Source organism: Pimephales promelas, chromosome 10 (assembly GCF_988280905.1).
Source record: "Pimephales promelas chromosome 10, fPimPro1.hap1.1, whole genome shotgun sequence".
Classification (NCBI taxonomy): Eukaryota; Metazoa; Chordata; class Actinopteri; order Cypriniformes; family Leuciscidae; genus Pimephales; species Pimephales promelas.
The window spans coordinates 20,842,309-20,864,248 of record NC_142778.1 but is presented as its reverse complement, the minus strand read 5'-3'; the positions used below and the strand labels follow the sequence as shown (position 1 = coordinate 20,864,248).

Sequence of the window (21,940 nt, the reverse complement as noted above, 5' to 3'; positions counted from 1 at the left end):
AACAAAATATAGCTGCGAGCAGCGATGGCGGGCCCAAGCCGGTGGCACCGCAACCCCGGTTCCTTTAGTTACCTAAAGGCACCGGGGTGGCGGTGTCGCAGGCTTTGGCCCTTTCATGATTAAATGATTAAATGTTAAAACAGCTTGCCATACTCTATCTGTCATTTCGACTACTCACAATTACATTACAGATATCTATTAAATGATAATATAAACTATCCAAAATGAAATTACGACTAGTCAGAAAGACGTTGATATCTACAATGCTAGTTCCGGATAGGCAAACTTAGCTTTTAAATGTTAAAAGGGCTTGCCATACAGGGACGTAGGCTCAGAGAGAGGCTCACCATATTCAATCCAAAATATCTGACTTCCCCTTGGTCCGAGCTAATGACTATGAATTAGAAAGTTGTCCGGCTTGAGGAGTAAAATCTATATACCGATTTTTGTAACTGTAGATAAAACTAACAACCCCACTTTTGTCAAAAGGTGGCGCTATTTAGTCCCTGCACCATGCCCGTTTCTGAAACTTTGCACATGTCTACTGGCTAATAAATGTGTCTGTTGAGTTTCATGCATTTTGAAGCATGCTAAGGGTCTCAAAAGCATCCTAAAAGCATCCTAAAAGAAGGGTAAAGTTTGATGCGTTGCCACGGCAACAGTTTAAAAGATATCAAGAATCCATTCACAGGTCTACATCTGCCGTATGTTTACATTATACAGATGAAGTTTGAAGCAAATCGGGTAAAAATAAAAGGGTGAGTTCAAAGCATTTTGAAAGTTACACATTTCCTGCTACCAGTTGGTGGCGCTATAACTTTGACTCACAATAGTCACATCCATGTGATCGTCCTCTTACAGCGAACATACTGCTGAAGTTTCATCAAGATCAGTTAATGTATGCTGAAGTTATAATACACTTCCTGTTTCACATTTCTCGCCATTATTTCGTTTCCTCGCCACGGCCAAACCGTTCGAGATATCAAAAATCCCCACACAAACTTTCATCCTCAATGTCTTGACTTCACGCTGACCGAGTTTCGTGCCGTGTGTTTGAATTCTCTAGGAGGAGTATTGCACATTCCATTGTGTGAGGTATGCTAAGAGTCCCAAAAGCATCAAAAAAGAATGTTAAAGTTTGATTCGTTGCCACGGCAACAGTATCAAAGATATCAAAAATTCATTCACAGGTCTACATCTGCCGTGTATTTACATTATACAGATGAAGTTTGAAGCAAATCGGTTAAAAATAAGAGAGTGGTTTCAAAGCATTTTGAAAGTGACACACTTCCTGCTGCCAGTTGGTGGCGCTATAATTTTGACTCACAATAGTCACATCCATGTGATCGGTCTCTTACAGCGAAAACACTGCTGAAGTTTCATCAAGATCAGTTAATGTATGCTGAAGTTATAACACACATCCTGTTTCATGTTTCTCGCCATAATTTCGTTTCCTCGCCACGGCCAAACCGTTCGAGATATCAAAAATCCCTTGGCACCTTTTCATCCTTAATGTCTTGACTTCACGCTGATCGAGTTTTGTCGAATTTGGTTCAGTGCTCTAGGAGCAATACTTTAAATTCCATTGCATGTGTTTTAAACACATCCCTAAATAGCCGTCTTCCTGTTGGGCTGGGGTAAAAAGTAAGAGTGTGAAGTAGGCTATATATGAAACGATGAGATCTATATGTGTACCAAGTTTCATATTATTACATGCAAGTGTGTTTGATTTATGGACCAAATTTTCAGACCAAGTTTATTGACCAAGTTAATCTGATTAATAAACTAATTATATAAAACTATTGTCAATGCACTACAATTAAACTAGTTATATGTCTTTACTTACAAAAATAAAAATAAAAACTTATTTAAAAAATACCAGGCTTGAGAAATGTATTTTCTTTATGCAGGTCAAACACACAGCAGTGAAATGGTTAAGCCCCCTCCCCCTGCACACTCACACACACACAGACAGGCAAAGACAGAGAGACACAGAGACATATAGGCTCAGAGTGACCATATTCAAACAAAAATATCTGAGTTTCTGTGGGTCCTAGCTAATAAGTGTAAATTAGAAAGTTGTCCGGCTCGAGGAGTACAATATACATACCAATATTTGTAACTCTAGTTAAAACTAACAACCCCACTTTTGTCAAAAGGTGGCGCTACTGAGCCCTCACCACGCCCGTTTCTGAAACTTTGCACATGTCTACTGGCTAATAAATGTGATGTGTCTGTCGAGTTTCATGCATTTTGAAGCATGCTAAGGGTCTCAAAAGCATCCTAAAAGCATCCTAAAAGAAGGGTAAAGTTTGATGCGTCGCCACGGCAACAGTTTCAAAGATATCAAGAATCCATTCACAGGTCTACATCTGCCGTATGTTTACATTATACATATGAAGTTTGAAGCAAATCGGGTAAAAATAAAAGGGTGATATCAAAGCATTTTGAAAGTGACACACTTCCTGCTGCCAGTTGGTGGCGCTATAACTTTGACTCACAATAGTCACATCCATGTGATCGTCCTCTTACAGCGAACATACTGCTGAAGTTTCATCAAGATCAGTTAATGTATGCTGAAGTTATAACAAACTTCCTGTTTCACGTTTCTCGCCATGATTTCGTTTCCTCGCCACGGCCAAACCGTTCGAGATATCAAAAATCCCCACACAAGCTTTCATCCTCAATGTCTTGACTTCATGCTGACCGAGTATCGTCGAATTTGGATCAAAGCTCTAGGAGGAGTATTTCAAATAACATTGCGAGCGTTTTACAAACAAACCTCAATAGCCGACTTTCTGTTGGGCTGGGGTAAAAAGTAAAAGCGCGAGGTATAGATGAAACGATGAGATCAACATGCGTACCGAGTTTCATATTATTACATGCAAGCGTGTTTGAGTTATGGACCAAGTGTTCGGACCCCGTTCCAGGGGGCGCTGACGAGCCCCCCTGCCACACCCGGGTATCATCTTCAGCCCGGCTCTGATGGCCGCGGGTTCTGACCCGTGTGCAAAGTTTCAAGAGTTTTCGAGCATGTTAAGGGCCCCAAAAGTAACCGAATAGTCGTAAGAAAAATAATAATAATAATAAATATAGCTGCGAGCAGCGATTGCGGGCCCAAGCCGGTGGCACCGCAACCCTGATGCCTTTAGTTACCCAAAGGCACCGGGATGGCGGTACCGCCGGCTTTGGCGCTTTATCGCTGCTCACAGCTATATTTTTATTTAATATAAAGCCGGTGGCACCGCCACCTTGGTGCCTTTAGGGTTATTCTGTACGACGTGTAAAAACGTAACCCCCGCTTTGACTATCAAAAAGAAGTGTATTGTAGAGCTTGCATCAATGCGGACTCGATGCGCTGTGCGCTGTAACTCCATGTGGCTTTAAGCGCATCATTCTCCACTCGGGATGCGCATAAGCGTTTTGTGCCACACTGTACTGAGCCTTTCATATCATAATGCAGTGACGCAATGACAGATTATTAATTGCCTTTCTTGTTCTGTTCCATCTATTATATGTTGATAATAGATAGGACAGAGCACTAAAAACCTCAAACAAAGCACTAAAAACTTAAGCTGTTTGCTGTGTAGTCTGAGAATGAGCTGTTTGATTTGCACCCTCTTCCTCTTCACTGTCCTCCATAAAAACCAGCTATTCAGGTCCATGTTGTTCTAGAAAGTTTGTATGTTGCTGCCTCAATTAACATCTCTGCTATACATTTAAAACATGGCTATATCTAAAATAATTTATCTTTTTGATTTTTGTTATCTTGTTTTTCATGAATATTTTACAACAATACAAAGAGCAATGTGTATTTTCCATTAATATAGTTTGTAATGGCTTTTTTTGTCAGATTATAATCATATATTTTTTGGATTTGTTATTTATCTTTATAATGAAGTTGTCTGTATTAAGTAGATTGTGTTTAACACACACAAGAGTGATTTATTAGTTCAACACATAGTTATAGAAATTCTACTTTATCTAAAAAAAACCCTTCACTTTATACACACACACACACACACACACACACACACACACACACACACACACACACACACACACACACACACACGCACACACACACACACACACACACACATAAATACATGTAAATAAAAATCCAAAAAAAAAAAAAACATCAAATGTGTTTTTAGTCAGAGTATTATTTTATACAGAAACAAATATTTGTAATTCAGATAAGAATGAAGTTAGTGTTTTAAAATCTTAAGGAAAACAAATATATTGAAATATAGCACATGAATTTTAAATTCATTCAACTTCAATTACAAATAGAATCTTACTTTTATTTAAAGCAAACTATACATTTAAAAGATGGGGGTTATATGCCTATTTTGTCATTTAAAAATATTGTTATGCAAAATTGTTATGCAAAAAGACAAGGACTTAGAGACAAGGACTTGTAGGAAAAATCGCAGCCAGCCACACACACACACACATAAACACAGACAACAGCCCTCCCCTCCCCACACAGACACACACACCCACACACACACACACACACAGAGAGAGAGAGAGAGAGAGAGAGAGAGAGAGAGAGAGAGAGAGAGAAAATCGCAGGGGAAATAAATCCATTCAAACTACAATATCTGACTTTCTGTTGCTCAGAGCGAATGACTTTAAATTGGAAAGTTGATTGGCTTGACGAGAACAATATACGTGGTAAGTTTTGTAACTGTAGGTAAATTGAGCAAAGTTATAACACACTTTGTGTCCTTCTTTAGTCATAAAATTCATTTCCTCGCCACGGCCAGACCGTTCGAGATATCAAAAATCCGTCCGGAATTTAGCATCCTCAATGTCTTGACTTCATGCACACCGAGTTTGGTTGTGATTGGTAAACACATGCATTGTGATTTGATGTATTTCTCCTAGGACAATTATTCAAACAACCCATAATTCATAATTCATAAATAACTTCCATTTGAACTGTCATAAAACTTAGAGCACGAAAGTTGTTTGGCCTGATGTGATCTATAATTGTACCGAGTTTCATATTAATTCATGCAAGTGTGTTTGATTTATGGACAAATGTTCGAATCCCAGTCCAGGGGGCGCTGTCGAGCCGCCCTGCCACGCCCGGTTACCAGCTTCAGCCCAGCTCTGATGGCCATGGGTTCTGACCCGTGTGCAAAGTTTCAAGAGTTTTTGAGGATGTTAAGGCCCCCGAAAATGCCAGTGAAGTCGCACACAGCAAATAAAGGGTTAAAATTAACCTGACAGGCGCCCCTCCTCTCACTCACACAGAGGGACACTGAGACACTGGCAAAATTCTGAGATTTTCTCTACATTCAAACAAACATATCTGACTTTCTGTGGGTCCTAGCTAATGAGTGTCAATTAGAAAGTTGTCCGGCTCGAGGAGTACAATATACATACCGATTTTTGTAACTGTAGATAAAACTAACAACCCCACTTTTGTCAAAAGGTGGCGCTACTGAGCCCTCACCACGCCCGTTTCTGAAACTTTGCACGTGTCCACTGGCTAATAAATGTGATGTGTCTGTTGAGTTTCATGCAATTTCAAGCATGCTAAGGGTCTCAAAAGCATCCAAAAAGAATGGTAAAGTTTGATGCGTCACCACGGCAACAGTTTCAAAGATATCAAGAATCCATTCACAGGTCTACATCTGCCGTATGTTTACATTATACATATGAAGTTTGAAGCAAATCGGGTAAAAATAAAAGGGTGATATCAAAGCATTTTGAAAGTGACACACTTCCTGCTGCCAGTTGGTGGCGCTATAACTTTGACTCACAATAGTCACATCCATGTGATCGTCCTCTTACAGCGAACACACTGCTGAAGTTTCATCAAGATCAGTTAATGTATGCTGAAGTTATAACACACTTCCTGTTTCACGTTTCTCGCCATGATTTCGTTTCCTCGCCACGGCCAAACCGTTCGAGATATCAAAAATCCCCTCGCAAACTTTCATCCTCAATGTCTTGACTTCACGCTGACCGAGTTTCGTCGAATTTGGATCAAAGCTCTAGGAGGAGTATTTGACATTCCATTGCGAGCGTTTTACAAACAAACCTCAATAGCCGACTTCCTGTTGGGCTGGGGTAAAAAGTAAGAGCGCGAGGTATAGATGAAACGATGAGATCAACATGTGTACCGAATTTCATATTATTATATACAAGCGTGTTTGAGTTATGGACCAAGTGTTCGGACCCCGTTCCAGGGGGCGCTGACGAGCCGCCCTGCCACGCCCAGGTACCAGCTTTAGCCCGGCTCTGATGGCCGCGGGTTCTGACCCGTGTGCAAAGTTTCAAGAGTTTTTGAGCATGTTAAGGGCTCCAAAAGTGCCAAAAAGGTAGTAAAATAATAATACTAAAGAAAAATAATCCCAAGGAAAACAATAGGGCCTTCGCCCTTTCAGGGCTTGGGCCCTAATAATAATAGAAAAGAATAATCCTAAGGAAAACAATAGGGCCTTCGCCCTTTCAGGGCTTGGGCCCTAATAATAATAATCCTTAGGAAAACAATAGGGCCTTCGCCCTTTCAGGGCTTGGGCCCTAAAAACAGTAATATTGTGAAATATTATTACAATTTAAAACAGTGGTTTTCTATGTGAATATATAGTGAAGTGCAATTTCTTCCTGTGATCAAAGCTGAATTTACAGTATCATTACTCCAGTCTTCAGTGTCACATGATCCTACAGAAATTATTATAATATGATGCACAAGAAACATTTATGATTATTATCCATGTTGAAAACAGTTTTTTACATTTTTATTTCAGGATTCTTTGATGAATAGAAAGTTCAAAGCTTTAGTAACATTAATCACTATACCATTCAAAAGTTTGGGGTCAGTAAGAATTTATTTTTTTATTTTTTGGGGGATAGAAATTAGAAAACACTTTTATTCATCAAGGATGAGTTAAATTGATCAAAAGTTACAGTAAAGACATTTATAATGTTAGAAAAGATTATATTTTAAATAAATGCTGTTCTTTTGAACTTTCTATTCATCATAGAATTTTAGGGGGAAAATCTGGTACACGACTGTTTTCAACATTGAAAATAATCATTTATGTTTTTTGAGCATAAAATCAGCATATTAGAATGATTTCTGAAGGATCATGAAAACTGATGTGTAATCAGCAACAGTAATGATGTTGAAAATTCAGCTTTCAAATTACATTTTGAAATATATTAAAATAGAAAACAGTCATTTTAAATTGTCAAAATATTTCACAATATTACTGTTTGTCATTTTTTTTTTCATCAAATGAAGCAGCCTTGGTGAGCAGAAGAGACTTCATTTAAAAACATAAAAAAATCTTACTGATCTAAAACTTTTGACAGGTAGTGTATACACACTGTATACAACAAGGTGAAAAAACATTATAAAATTTGGATTTCATACATTAATTTCTTGTTCAAACAAAATCCTGTCATCCAGCCATCTTCTCCCATCCTCTTTCTTTCTCATTCTTTTCACCAAAAATGAACATTAAAAAAAAGTAGAACATTGGAAAATAACAATGTCTTTTCTGTTAACCAAATGCTTTTTAATCTTCGCTATTGCTTCAATGCAAATGAAAAAGCGTGCCGTTATTTGTGTGTTGTGCTGGGCATGTTCAAGTAAGCCAGATATGCGCATATTCTATGCAATATGTTGTATTTAATAGATCATGATGACTCACAAGTTGAGTATTTACACTAAATCTGTGCAGATTTGGCTACACGAAATTCACCAGCAAAGTGAGTAAACAGTGATTTGACAGTGTTACCCGCCACAGTTGATTTTTACCCGAATCTGGTGGGTGTTAATTTCAAACCCTGGTTGTGGTAGTGAAAATATCCACCTTTTACAAATACTGTGTATAAATTTTCTTCAGACAGGCAAACACATGTCCATTTCACTTTTTGTAGACTTAATGAAATAAAATAAATGAATAAACTGCCATTGCTAACCATAAAAATCTTAAAGGGATACTCAACTTTTTTGGAAATAGGCTCATTTTACAACTCCCCCAGAGTTAAACAGTCGAGTTTCACCGTTTTCAAATACATTCAGACAATTTTCTGATATTTAGAAGAATATCAGTAACCAGACAGTTTCTGGTCTCATTGACTTCCATAGTAGGAAAAAAATATATACTATGGAAGTCAATGAGACCAGATACGGTCTGGTTACTGATATTCTTCTAAATATCAGAAAATTGTCTGAATGTATTTGAAAACGGTGAAACTCGACTGTTTAACTCTGGGGGAGTTGTAAAATGAGCCTATTTCCAAAAAAAGTAGAGTATCCCTTTAACCACCTGATCAAACCTACTGAAAAAGTGAGCCATGTTGAACAAAAACAACATTTCCAAGTCAAGCTAATTTCAGTCCTGTGTGACGAGTCTCACCCGTTCTTTGTAGTAGAAGGACGATATGGACACTTGATCTTTGTCTGTACGTGTTGGGCTCCCACTGTACAGCCTCAGGGTGGTCTGAGACTCTGTTCGCATTTTCATGGGTGTCAGCACCCCGCTGTGATACGCCGAGAGAGCCGACAGTGACCTGTACAGAAACAAAGACTTCACCTTGGAATCATAGTCCTCTTACACACGCTAACCTGTCTTCCATTGCAATCAAATAATAATATAACATCATGGTTCAGATAAAGCAAGCAAACCTGGGAGTAGGTTCAGTCTGAGGGGCCATACGATGCATAGTCATTGGCCGTGTGAAATAAACCAAGGAACCTAATGGGAAAACTAAGTTGTAATTTATGTTGAATTTACATTACAAAATAATTATTTATATTTATATAAAATAGGAAAAGGAAAAGGTAATGGAAAAGGTCTGTTGTTTTTGCAACCAACCTGTCCCACAGAAGCGTGCCCCAGAGGTCCTGGGAAAAGGGATGTTGGAGTCCTGATATGAGCCGTAAGTGTTGCTTACTCGAGGGAAAGTAGGAAGAGCAGGAGTCACCGGGTTTGTGAGCACGTAGGGGTTTGTACCATCCTCCTAGACATCGGATTGGAGACATAGGAGAGGCAGCGATTTAAAAAAAATGTATCATGATGTTGCTGGTTAGCATGGGAAAAATTTGGAAATGAGTATAGGAGTGAAATTCCCTCACCATAACTCCATCTGACTCTAAGCAGGATACCAGCTGTCTAACACACGGCTCTAAGCAGTTCTGGTTTCTCTTCACCTTCTGAAGTGACGTATCAGTCAGGATCTATAAAAGAGTTGCTGCTTCAACATGACATTGTTTAAAACATTGACTAAAGGTTAAGACAAGTATTGATGGGAGTTCAGTTTCAACCTTCTGTATCTTGGTCTTCATGGAAGACGAGATGTTTGTCGGAGAGACAAATTGGAAAGAAGGAGCTGCATTGTTGGGATATTGGGCAGGGAACTTTACAACGAGGCGGACTCGGTTGGCTCCGCAGTCGGCCGACACAAAGCAACTGCGGTTGACGGCATCCATCTACAAGAACAATAGTGTTAATTCCTTATTTATTTATATATAACTGTAATTGAATCCTATTTATCAGATTTCTGCAACATAATACTCCAAATATCAGAGAGTTACAGTGACTGACCTCCACATTGACATTGCGAATCTGTAAGTTGACTAGAGAAAACTCCTGTTGCAGAGTCTGCGGCAAACCTGGCACATCATTCTTACCACTGGATGACAGGCCGGACTGAGGGCCGTCAAACTGATCTGTGGACAGACAGCAATTTACATTTATTAAAACTAGGTAAACAAACAAACAAACAAACAAACGTTTAAATGGTAGTGTACAGTAAGTCTATTATATTATATTATAAAAGTAACCAGACTGGCAAAGAAACTTTCAAATCTTATACAAAATACAATTCTCGACTCATTTCAGTCATAAAAATCCACATACCGGTAATCAGATCCACAATCTACTTTCTGTGAAGATATCTGTCTATTTTATGTCTTTATTATAATTCTGTTGAATTCTATTCTATTCTGCCACACAACAAAATAAAGTATAATTTGTGTAAATAACCAGAATACAATGTATACTGTATGGTAAATATAAAATGGTAAACCAGGCGTACAGACAGTGCTCATAATTACATTCATTTATTCAATATATTTTTTAAAAATAATTATAAATTGAACCAACATAATTAAAAATAAATGAACCATAATGTATCAAATCACTGTCAGAGAAAATAATCTTTTTCACCTTGTGAGTTGTCAGCTGTGAATCCTGGACTCAGTGGAGGTTCGGAGTCTTGGGACCTCAGAGTTTTCTCTGTCTCTGTGGTGAGAGTCAAGCCCTCCATCAAATCGTCCATGATGTCATTGGCACAGCACAGCTATAGAACGCATGGCACCATCAGTGTCAAACATAAAGCCAACATCCATAGAGAAAGGATTGACTTCAAGAGCATCACCTTCTGGAGTTGAGGATCTACTCTCCATATCCTCAGGGTTTGATCTCTGGACCATGTGACCAGCTGGCAGTCTTTGGAACCTAAAATACAGAATGGATAGTGCAAGACAATAATTCTTGTCCATTCATAAAGTCAAATTGAAGCCCTCATTCAGAGTTCTGCTGGTTGCTCCTCTCACCTTCTTTCTGCGGCCTCCACTGAAACTCAAGCACAACATCATCATGGCCCACGAACGCATGAACGGGACTATTCAGTTCCAGAGTGCTCCACAGGAGGAGGCTGTTCTCTCGCCGTAGCTGAGGAACCATCACTGTAACCAGTCCGTTAGAGAAGGGCTGAATGGAAGGGGATGAAAAAAATTCATCTTTACTGAAATAATAAATTACATTTCAATGGTGCGAGAATAAGGGAAAAAATAGCTATCAGTCAAATATTTAGAATAATTAATAAAAAAAGTCTTTTATGCTCAGCAAGGCTGCATTATTTGATCAAAAACACAGTACTATTGTGTAATATTATTTACATTTAAAATAATTGTTTTATTTTTTATTTAATCCTGTGATGCAAAGCTGAATTTTCAGCATCATTACTCCAGTCAACAGTGTCATATGATCCTTCAGAAATCATTCTAATATGCTGATTTGCAACTCAATTATTATTGATGTTCAATCATAAGTAATGGTTCTGATTTTTATAAATTTTTGTGTACATTTTTCAGGATTCCTCAATGAATGGAAAACTCAACTAAAGACTGGAATAATGATGCTGAGAATTCAGCTTTGAATCGAGGCAAGGAATACATTACATTTTAAAATATAAAGTAACAAACAATTATTTAAATTTGAATACTTTTTCACAATTTTACTGTTTCTACCATATATTTGATCAAATAAACACAGTCTTTGTGAGCATAAGAGACTTTTTTTCCCAAAACATTGCAAAATCTTAATATTCCCTTAATTATAACTTTTTCCCGGTGGTGTAATTGTCACCAAATTTTCAATCAACAAGTTTGGTTAAACATTTTTAGCTGATTTTTTTAAAATAGATTATATTTTAAATGAATTAAAATAATGATTTGTATTGTACCGTGTATCTGGCCTTCCACACAGGCACCTGACATGACAAGATATCAAGGTACTTCCGGGGTTGTCTGTAATCCCAGAACTTTAGGGGTAAATCAGGTAGAAGTTAAACTGCAGCAAACACAATAGAATGTGAACAATATGATCAATAATTGTGATAATAATCACCCGAACAGAGTTGTCCTGACTGGAAGTAGCCAGGATGTACTCGTTATCAGGGTGCCAGTCCAGACCATGAATCTTTGACAGGTGGGCGGCTACATACTCCACTGCAGTGTTGGGTTTCTGAAACACACTACAATCAGTCAAAAACAATATCTGCAACAGATAAGCTTTTAAATACTAATTTCTCAATTGATAAAAACTTTTTTTTTTTTTAAATACAACTATTTGTGCAGGATGTGGGAACAATGCGATATCTGTTTACTATTAAAAACTTTGGGATAGAGAATTTTTATATATTTTGAAAGATGATTTGCATGCTCACCAAAGCTGCATTTATTTAAAAAAAAATAATAATAATTTTAAATGTAATTTATTCCTGTGATGACAAAGCTGAATTTTTAGCATCATTCCTCCAGTCTTTAGTCTCTCATGATCCTTCAGAAATCATTCTAATATGCTGATTTACTGCTAAAGATACATTTCTTATTATTATGTTGAAAACAGTTGTGCTAATTAATATTTTTTGGAAACTGTGATACTTTTATTTTCAGGATTCTTTGAAAATAAAATTTGTAACACACTCCTGTTCCCAAACTTTTAAATGGAAAGTAAACAGATTGGCAGTCAAACAAAGATCTGACTGATAAACGACACCTAGAATGATGATGCAATCTTGATGTAGCAAGTAACAGAATGACATAATCACCCTCTTGTCCCAGATTCTGACATCACCATCATGACTTGATGCCAAACAATAGTGATTCCGTCTGTTCCACTTCACCTGAGAGGCTCCGGCTAAAACGTAGAGGAAGAGTGAGAAAATGAAAAGTCAAAAGAATAAATAAAAGTATTGACTAATACATTACTGTATATCCCATTGAGTCTTTGCACTCACCCACGGCAGAAAGGGCCACGGTTGGTTTTCGCGTGTCCCTAGAAATCAAGAAATAAAAGCGTAAAACATCGAATGTCCCACAAACTCTTCATCATGTGTTCTTTCTCCACGCTCACCTTGTGTCCCATATGTAAATGTATGTGTCCACAGAACTCGTGACAAGCAATTCTGGATCAAACCACGACCAGTCTAAATCACTGAAACATCAAACCACATAAAAACTTATACTCATGTATTATTTGTTATTAGAATGCAGCATATTCATACTCAATAAATACTGTTTAAAAGCAGATTCATGATTCAAGATACATGATGACTACTGTTTATTGCTATATAGTATAGTTTACATTTTGCAAGGATATAAAGATAAGGTATGCACTTTTTTTGATCATGCATTGTCTCGTCATTGTTTGAATAAGTAGCATTTCAGCACGGCGTGATCTGTATTACCTTATAACGCGTGTATGCCCTTGCAAAGACGTATGTGCTTGACCGGATCCATCACGCCAAACGTACAGGTCAACTCGCTGATTACTCTTTGCAAAGATAAGGAAAATATATATTTACAGAATTAAAATAAATCATAAAATAAATACTCAGTAGACAATAAATACGACTGATGATCATTATGACAATGTCATTAATCAGCAACAGATAATAACTACTTCACGTACAGATGCAGCAAATAAATGGGCCTCGGTTTTGTGCGGATTCCACTGAACTGTCCCAACGTCCCATTTGCTCTGGCGGCTGATTTTGCGTGGAGCTTCGGACGGCGTCTCCAGGTTGACAACATATAAGAATCGCCTCCTATTAAAAAAAATAAATAAATAAAAAAATCACATGTGAAAAAAGTAAATACGGTGTGGTATAACGATGCATGTAGGAAGGCATTTACAAACTTAAAAATAGAGATATGAGAAGTATAGAAACTCATTTGTGCCACATATGATGAAAATAGGCTTGTGTAAATTATGATTATGCCATAAAAAGATATAGAGATAAAAGAGATAAGAAAAGAAAAAAGACATGGGTCATAATTATGAGAAAAATGATGACATACTAAGTCATTATGAGATAAAAGTCAAAATAATGAGATAGAAATTTATGGAAATTCCATAGAAAATTATGGAAACCCGTTTCTGCCACATAAGAAAAAAATGCTAGTCCATCTATCCATCCATCCATCCATCTTCTTCCGCTTATCTGGGGCAGGATCGCGGGGCAGCAGTCTAAGCAGAGATGCCCAGACTTCCCTCTCACAACTCTTCCGGGGGAATTCTGAGGCGTTCCCAGGGCAGCCGGGAGACATAATAACTCCAGCGTGTCCTAGGTCTTCCTCGGGGCTCCTCCAGGAGGGATGTGCCCGGAACACATCCGGCATCCGGAACAGATGCCGAGAGACACCTCAGCTGACCCCTCTTGATGCAGAGGAGCAGCGGCTCTCCTCTGAGCTCTTTCTGAGTGCCTGAGCTTCTCACCCTATCTCTAAGGGATCTCCACCACCCTCAAGCGGGCAAGCCACCCTTTTCCGACTGAGAACCATGGCCTCGGATTTGGAGGTGCTGATTCTCATCCCAGCCACTTCACACTTGGCTGCAAACCATCCCAGTCCATGCTGAAGGTCCTGGTCTGAAGGGGCCAACACGACAACATTATCCGCAAAAAGCAGAGACGACATCATGTGGTCCCCAAACCGGACACTCTCCGGCCTCTGGCTGCGCCTAGAAATTCTGTCTATAAAAATTATGAACAGAACCGGCGACAAAGGGCAGCCCTGCTGGAGTCCAACATGCACCGGGAAGAAGTCTGACTTACTACCGGCAAAGCGAACCAAGCTCCTGCTTCGGTCATACAGGGACCGGACAGCCCTTAGCAGAGGGCGTCGGACCCCATACTCCCGGAGCACCCTCCATTGGATGCCGCGAGGGACACAATCGAATGACTTCTCCAAATCCACAAAGCACATGTGAATTGGTTGGGCAAACTCCCATGAACCCTCCAGCACCCTGGAGAGGGTATAGAGCTGGTCCAGTGTTCAACGGCCGGGACGAAAACCCCACTGTTCCTCCTGAATCCGAGGTTCCACTATTGGGCGAATACAGTAATACTCCTCTGCAGTACCCTGACATAGACTTTCCAGGGGAGGCTGAGGAGTGTGATCCCCCTGTAGTTGGAACACACCCTCCCATCCCCCTTCTTGAAAAGAGGGATCACACCACCCAGGTCTGCCAGTCCAGAGGTTCTCCGACCGCCACGCGATGCTGCATAGGCTTGTGTAAATTATAATTATAAAATAAAAAGTCATTATTATGAGATTAAAAGTCAAAATTAAGTTGTTCACTTTATAATTATGACATAGTCATATACTTTTTGTGTAATGATTATAACTTAGTATGTCATAATTTTGACTTTTTGTCATAATTACTATTTTTTAAGTAATAAATTCGACTTTTTATATCATAATTTTGACTTTTTATATTATAATAATTATGATTTATATTTTTCTTAAGTGGCAGAAACTGGCTACCATAGAAAAGGGATGTAGCTGCAGCATATAAAACTATGCTACTGCTGGTGCATAAGGGTGTGTTTATAATTCCACATGCTGATGTGACATTAACCAAAGCTGTACACACCCTGAGAGAACAGCATGCTGGCCGAGACAATCCACCGACATTGCAGTAGCCTGAAAACAGAAAAGTCTCTCATGACAACATATAAACTGCAAAAAAAAGGCTGCATAGATGTTGTATATTGTTCCTTTTTACCCTTCTAAATGTAACTTGTACACAATGAAAAAGCATGCTTACATTGTAAACCAGTCGTATTATCTTTAAAATAAAATAAATGACACTTAGTTTTATAGTTTATATCTAATGTTAATTCTAATGACATTCAGACATGTTATGTGTAACTTATACATAACTCTGCACTCTGCAACTCTCAATGTAGCCTATATAACTTATGTTGGAACTCTATAAAATGACTACACCTGCTGGGAACTCATTACTATTACTAACGAGTAGTAAAGTCTTTTCTTCTTTTGACAACACGTTTACTGTAATGATTGTAAATAATACTAATAACTGAAAGTACAATGTTTACCATGATAAGTTTGTAAGGGCATTACACCTGGCTTAATAAACAAAGAATGGGATTCAATCAAAGTTTTAAATACGTCGCTCAGGATTGACATGACAGGTGTGCATGTTTATTGGTCTAATGTTTACGAAAACGACACTTCTAACGCACCTAATACCTGCGTGCAGGTGTAGTGACTGTGTACCTGTGCATCTCGAAACTCCACCACCACATTCTCACTACTCCAGCGGGCCGCCATCTTCACCCACCAGAACGTCAACAAATTACGTGAAACTAACGGGACAACAGTGTCTTCTCGCGAGAGTTCATGTTTGAAGCTACGCACGCTTCTCCCCCATACTGTCAAGATGGAGGCGATCATGGTGGAGCATGTTGTGGCAGATACTGGTGCTTTTATTAAAAGAGCTTCTCTGCACGTGAGTTATTGTTGATAAAGTTGGCTTCTGTTTTTTTTTAACTATTTTAATGCTGCTGTCCTGAAATGTTAGTTTGACTCAGGATAAAGGACGAAACTGATATGTGCGTGCTGGTGCAGTATGTGTAAGTTACTATAATTTAGAATAAATAATTGACGCATTGTATGCGGGCACGATTGTGAAACATTAACAGAAAATAGCGTGGCAATGCCACGCGTTTCCACAGTGATCCATAGTAGTAAAGTTACATTAGTGTATTAAAATGTTGTGGGAGTATACAATTTGCCATGGCGCATCAATAAATTCAATCATTCAGCACCATGGAGAATGCAGACAAGCTGACACCTCCCGGTTGGACAACTGATTAAAACATAAAGTTTAGTGATAAGTGATATTTAAGTGATACTTAAATGTATTCATAATATTACTTTGTTTGTGTGTGTGTGTGTGTGTGCATATGTGCATATGCTCCTGCGTGTATAATGCATACCAGACCCAGAATGAAAGCATGCATTTTATCCCTTGTCACATTGTTGTTTGTGTTTTACTTCGTTTTAGGAAATTGGAAGGAACATTTATACCTCGAAGGATGTTGTTGATGAAATTCGGGATAAACCAACTAAAAGGAGCTTGGCTTTTTTGCCATACAAGCTCAATTTCAAAGAACCATTTCCAGAGTACATAAGATTTGGTAATAACAACTTTTAATATTGTTGATGCATCATACTTTAAAAGTCTGTCTTTATTTGTTAATTTATTTATTTGACAGGGACAGCGTACATTAATTAACATTGCTGCAAATGCACCAGAATTAGCCAAAAGGCTATTCTTCATCCGTTGTCCCTGCCTGGACAGATTTTAAAATTGTTGACCTAAAAAACCAAAACAAAACCACAATAAGAAGATTACAGTGAACAATACAAATATAAAAAGCAGTAAAACAGATATAACTCTTCAAATCCTGTTGATAAATACACTGTACAAGTTTGCTATAATACAGACATTGTTAAAAAAATATATACATATACTGTATATATATACTGTATGTATATATATATATTATACACATTAACACATCAGAGACACATTTGGGTGCTTGAAGTATGTAATGGTGGTGACTTATGCATATTATTTTTTATTTACTTATTATATCACAGTGACAGAATTTGCTAAAAAGACAGGAGACTATCCCAGTCTTTCAGCAACAGACATCAAGGTCTTGGCTCTGACTTATCAACTGGAAACTGAGAATGTAGGAACTGACCATTTGAAGAAAGAACCTGAGAAAAAGGTAATGATGTTTAATTCAGATTTGAATTTACATGCATTCACATTTGTTCTGGTTTAAGACACTGTTTTATTCATGTTTCAGGTCGAAATTTGCAGTACACAAAGACATCCAGAGACTCCTGTTGGCATTGCTGGTTTCCATTTACCATCAAAAGTAAGCCATTACTTACAAATGCAATCTATATTTGAATTATTTTATTTAAATGAATTTCCCAGGCTTACTCCATTTTGATTTAGATACAGGGTCATTTTTTTAAATGTGTGCCATGGCTGGAAAGTACACGTCATCAGTTTCTGAGCTTTTCTCTGCATTATTCATGAGAATGAACTAATTTAATCCAATCACTGTGCTGTATCATAAATGAGGTCACATTACAGCAGAGAATTAAAATGTCATGTCAATCAAAAGCCTGTTCAGCTTTGCTTTGTTGTCATTCAGACTTAAAGGGATACTCCACTTTTTTTGGAAATTGGCTCATTTTACAACTCCCCCAGAGAAAATTTTAGAAAAATATCAGTAACCAGACAGTTCCTGGTCTCATTGACTTCCGTAGCAGTGCGATGAGTTTAACAATGCAGATCACAGTTCATAGCTGGATCGGAGGAGGCATGTTTCAAGTTTATATAGACATTTTTCATATATTGTATTGCTCCAATCATGAACCAGCTTTGTGTATGCGCACGTATTTCATCTTATGTTTTCTTCAAATGAGATGTACATATGTGCGAAAAAGGGCACTGATACAGTGGCATCAGCGCAATGACACATTCAATCATTCTGATACACAAAATACAAGGATCAATTTTTTTTTAAATGGATGAAAAAGTAACTGCCTTTATTCTTTCTTTTCTAATCTGATGTGTGATTTGTAGTGCTTGTAAACTTAATGTAAATATTGATTTGAAATAAAAACTCAATGTTCTTCCTCGTTTTTCATATAGACCAGTAACAGCAAAGTTATAATGCTGATTTGTTGATATTTCTAAAAATAATTTTATCAAAACGTATTTGATTTGTTCATGATAGTTGTTTAGTAGTCTCTAATGAAAGTATTTTTGTGAGCTTGTTGTCATGAGGTTCTATTTTTTTTAAATGGGTTGCCCCCAACTCTTGTTTTTTTTCTTGCTTCATATTTAAATATTCATTTGTCTGTAATGTGTTGCAGATCTGTGTTTTATTGCTTTTTTGTCTTTACAGTCCCACGTTTCCACTGCGTTACACTCCCATTTCCAAAAATATTTTCAGATATTTTTGATTAAATCTGAGAGGGTTTTTAACCAGCCATAGGCAGCAACAGTATTACAACTTTCAAGGCCCAGAAAGGTAGTAAAGACATCGTTTAAATAGTCCATCTGAATACAGTGCTTCAACCTTAATGTTATGAGAATATTTTTGTGTGAAATAAAACCAATCAAAAATAACCACTTCATTCAACAATCTCTTCTCCTCCATGGCAGTCTGCTATGTTGATCACGTAGTATACGTCAGAAAGCCGGCTCATTATTGGCCGACGCTGTTCACGTGAACACTACATGTTGCTATGAGGTTGCTGCCTATTGCTGGTTCAGAAACCGGCTGGTTTTGAAATGCCTCTCTGGTTGACATTGTTTATTAATAATGCAGATCTACTTACAATTGGGGCCTATCCACCTATTAATTTAAGCTTTTTTTCCAAAAAGTCATCAGGTAAACCAGGAACAGTTCAACGATCTACTACTAATGAGCCACGAGACCGTGATAATTCACAATTCAACAGCTTTCATTTTTGGAGGAATCCTCTGCCCAGCATTGAGGCTGATATATTGGAAATGCTGGTGAGGAAACAGATAACATCTAAACTTCTGCCACAATCATGTTAGACAATTAAGTAAAACTTAAGTATTTTCCTTGTTTCTTTACTTCTCCGTAGGCGGCTGACGCAATCACAGTTACAAACAAACTAGAGTCTGTTGATCTGTCAGCTGACAGTCGCGCAGCTGAATCTGAAGAACATGATGGGACTAAAGGAGACCAACATGAGGAAGAAGGAGAACAAAGCAATGATGATGATTACGATGCGGAGGAGGAGGAAGAAGATGAGGATGGTGGCGGTTGGATTACTCCCAGCAACATTAAGCAAGTTCAGATGGATGCTGGTAACTGGGTACCCTCAGCAGACGTCAAAGTGGGCTGCGTGACCACTGACTTTGCCATGCAGGTACTTGTGGTCATTCACTAGACATATTGGAAATAAGCATTTAAAACTGGGCCTTGTTTACATCAGCAGAAAAAAAAATAAAGAAAGTTGCTAGATTAGGAAAACCAGCAATCTTTACAATAAGGTTCCATTTGTTAAAGGAGAGCTATTATGCCCCTTTTCACAAGATGTAAAACAATTATTTGATGTCCCCAGTGTGTGTATGTGAAGTCTTAGCTCAAAATACCCCACAGATAAATTTTTTTTATAGCATTTTAAAATTGCCAAATTTGGAATACCCAACAGATAAATTGCCAAATTTGGGCTTGTGCAAAAACGCACCGTTTTAATGTGTTTCACTTTAAATGCAAATGAGCTTCTGCTCTCGCCCCACTTTTCAGACTTTTTTACGTCTGTCTGGCAAGCAATAAGTTATAATTACGAATATTACTTGTGTTAACTGGATAACTGGTAAATTTGTTACGACTAGAGTAAAATAGAGGTGTGATTTGACCATGGGCTATATTTTTTAATCAAAATTATCTTACCTCTGATATATAACATTGGTCAACATATACGTAAAAATGTATCAAAGAAAATACAATAATTTGCCCTTAATCTATAAGGGTGTGTACACAGATGATACACTGACTGTACAGTACCCAATTTTGGGTTAAATTATGACTTTATATTACTCTGCGGCAAAGGGACATTATTTTTCTGCCAAGCAGAGCACACGTAACCGCGTAGTGACGTCACGGGCGAAGATCCCTATTACTTACTTAAATGTATAATTACATTACACTGTAATACGGACACCTTAAAAAAATGTAACAATAGAAATGTATTAAATCTATTTTATACAACAAAATCATCTTGTTTTCCTTACAGAATGTGCTGATTCAGATTGGACTGCATGTGCTGTCTGTTAATGGCATGCTCATTAAAAACACCAGGAATTACATTCTGCGCTGTCATGCCTGCTTCAAGTGAGTGATGGACTGAAAAATGGAAAATAACCATTTTGTACTAGCAGCAATAATTACACATTTATAATAATATGTGATGTGTGTAACACATGGATACAGTAATTACATATTGATTTTTTTTTTTTTTTCAGGACAACAACAAATATGAACAAATCTTTCTGTCCAAATTGTGGGCACGACACCTTGAAGAAGGTTGCAGTCTCAGTGAATGAGGACGCCACCATGCAAATGCATTTTTCCAGGAATCCCAAAGTGCTGAATCCAAAGGGGAAGAGAGTGAGTAATGTTTTGATAATAATTTAATAAAAATGCATTAGAAATCATGTTTATTTGGTCCATCGTTTACAAATTAAAGACATTTGTATTATGAGTAGTTTCATATAAATGAATGTTAGTGACATGTACGTATGGTTTGTCTCTTCTCCGGTCCTCTGTAGCACTCTTTGCCTTTGCCTCAAGGAGGAAAACACGCCAGCAACCCGCACCTGGTGGAAGATCAGCGTTTCCCCCAGCAGAGGTTATCTAAAAAAGCTCGGCAGAAGACCGATGCGTTTGATCCAGATTACCTGGCCGGCAGCTCCCCGTTCTCTGAGCACGATGTCTACAGCAAGTCAGCAAGCTTACATCTGCGGGACGCCCAGACCGGAGGAGGAAGACGACGGACAAATCCAAATGCAGCACGCAAAAAATTTGTTAAGAAGTGATTGTGTTCTCACACTACCTGCAGAATCTGGACTGAAAGCCTGAAACGTTGAATTCAGAAAAAATTAATTAAAATATTTTTATATTGATTTATCTGAATCTTCAGTTTCATCTTTCTCTTAACTTTAAAGTCCTCCTGTAGTTAATACTTCCATCTTTGACCAATTTGCTTTTAATTGGTTGAATGTAATTACACCCTTGCTTCATTTAGTATAAGTGGGCCCATGAATATGCAAATTAGTCCTTGCCTCCACTCACTCACACCAGCTCAAAATACCTGATCCACTCGGTCAACTTTACTGTAGTAAACGCTGCACAATGGCAAGAGAAATACTGGTTTAATTCACCCATATGTTTGAACCAGAAACTCATTAGAAAGAAGTGGAAGAGTGAATTTTGCTTGACTTTATTAAATGTGTTGCTAATGTTACACAGAATATGTTCCTGTTCGCCAAAATCTGCATCCTTAGAAACGCATCTTAGAACGTCGGTGGAGAAAGGCACATAGTTCATCATAATATACATAATTGACCCGCTATATTGCTAAATGTACCCAGGATAACCTGGCTTCTCTTGAGACTCGCCCACCCCTACGTTGACGGGATTGGTTACAAGGTAGTTTGTGATGTAAGAAACACCAGTGATTTCAAACTGTGTTTTTGAGACTGTGGTTCACTGCAATTAAAAGGAGAAATTGTGTTAA

General features: G+C 37.9%; 2 protein-coding genes across 5 annotated transcripts in view; one reads left to right on the top strand and one right to left on the bottom strand.

The window, feature by feature from the left end:
• The window catches only part of wdr59 (WD repeat domain 59), a 23,994-nt gene extending 8,059 nt beyond the window's left edge, over positions 1-15,935 (bottom strand). For all 4 annotated transcript variants that reach the window (XM_039654432.2, XM_039654433.2, XM_039654435.2 and 1 more), the window contains exons 1-18: positions 15,848-15,935; positions 15,198-15,247; positions 13,233-13,368; positions 13,009-13,094; positions 12,675-12,755; positions 12,559-12,596; positions 12,370-12,458; positions 11,667-11,783; positions 11,503-11,580; positions 10,592-10,748; positions 10,414-10,493; positions 10,203-10,335; positions 9,579-9,703; positions 9,299-9,463; positions 9,110-9,211; positions 8,850-8,994; positions 8,660-8,729; positions 8,391-8,544 (exon numbers count right to left, since the gene is read on the bottom strand). In XM_039654432.2, the coding sequence (XP_039510366.1) occupies positions 8,391-8,544; positions 8,660-8,729; positions 8,850-8,994; positions 9,110-9,211; positions 9,299-9,463; positions 9,579-9,703; positions 10,203-10,335; positions 10,414-10,493; positions 10,592-10,748; positions 11,503-11,580; positions 11,667-11,783; positions 12,370-12,458; positions 12,559-12,596; positions 12,675-12,755; positions 13,009-13,094; positions 13,233-13,368; positions 15,198-15,247; positions 15,848-15,901 (1,860 nt within the window). In that variant the 5' untranslated portion in view covers positions 15,902-15,935. The remainder of the gene's footprint in view (positions 1-8,390; positions 8,545-8,659; positions 8,730-8,849; positions 8,995-9,109; positions 9,212-9,298; positions 9,464-9,578; positions 9,704-10,202; positions 10,336-10,413; positions 10,494-10,591; positions 10,749-11,502; positions 11,581-11,666; positions 11,784-12,369; positions 12,459-12,558; positions 12,597-12,674; positions 12,756-13,008; positions 13,095-13,232; positions 13,369-15,197; positions 15,248-15,847) is intronic.
• nob1 (NIN1 (RPN12) binding protein 1 homolog) lies at positions 15,923-21,940 on the top strand. Its single transcript, XM_039654437.2, has 9 exons — positions 15,923-16,079; positions 16,638-16,770; positions 17,237-17,370; positions 17,452-17,523; positions 19,050-19,184; positions 19,280-19,567; positions 20,438-20,535; positions 20,667-20,811; positions 20,973-21,940. The coding sequence occupies exons 1-9, from the start codon at positions 16,011-16,013 to the stop codon at positions 21,237-21,239; spliced, it is 1,341 nt and encodes a 446-aa protein (XP_039510371.2). The 5' UTR covers positions 15,923-16,010; the 3' UTR covers positions 21,240-21,940.

Excerpts from the sequence above, each read along its gene's own strand:
- nob1 (XM_039654437.2), top strand. The coding sequence starts at position 16,011 with ATGGAGGCGATCATGGTGGAGCATGTTGTGGCAGATACTGGTGCTTTT. Across the intron at positions 16,771-17,236 it reads TCCAGAGTACATAAGATTTG|TGACAGAATTTGCTAAAAAG; the intron begins GTAATAACAACT and ends ATTATATCACAG. Across the intron at positions 19,568-20,437 it reads CCACTGACTTTGCCATGCAG|AATGTGCTGATTCAGATTGG; the intron begins GTACTTGTGGTC and ends TTTTCCTTACAG.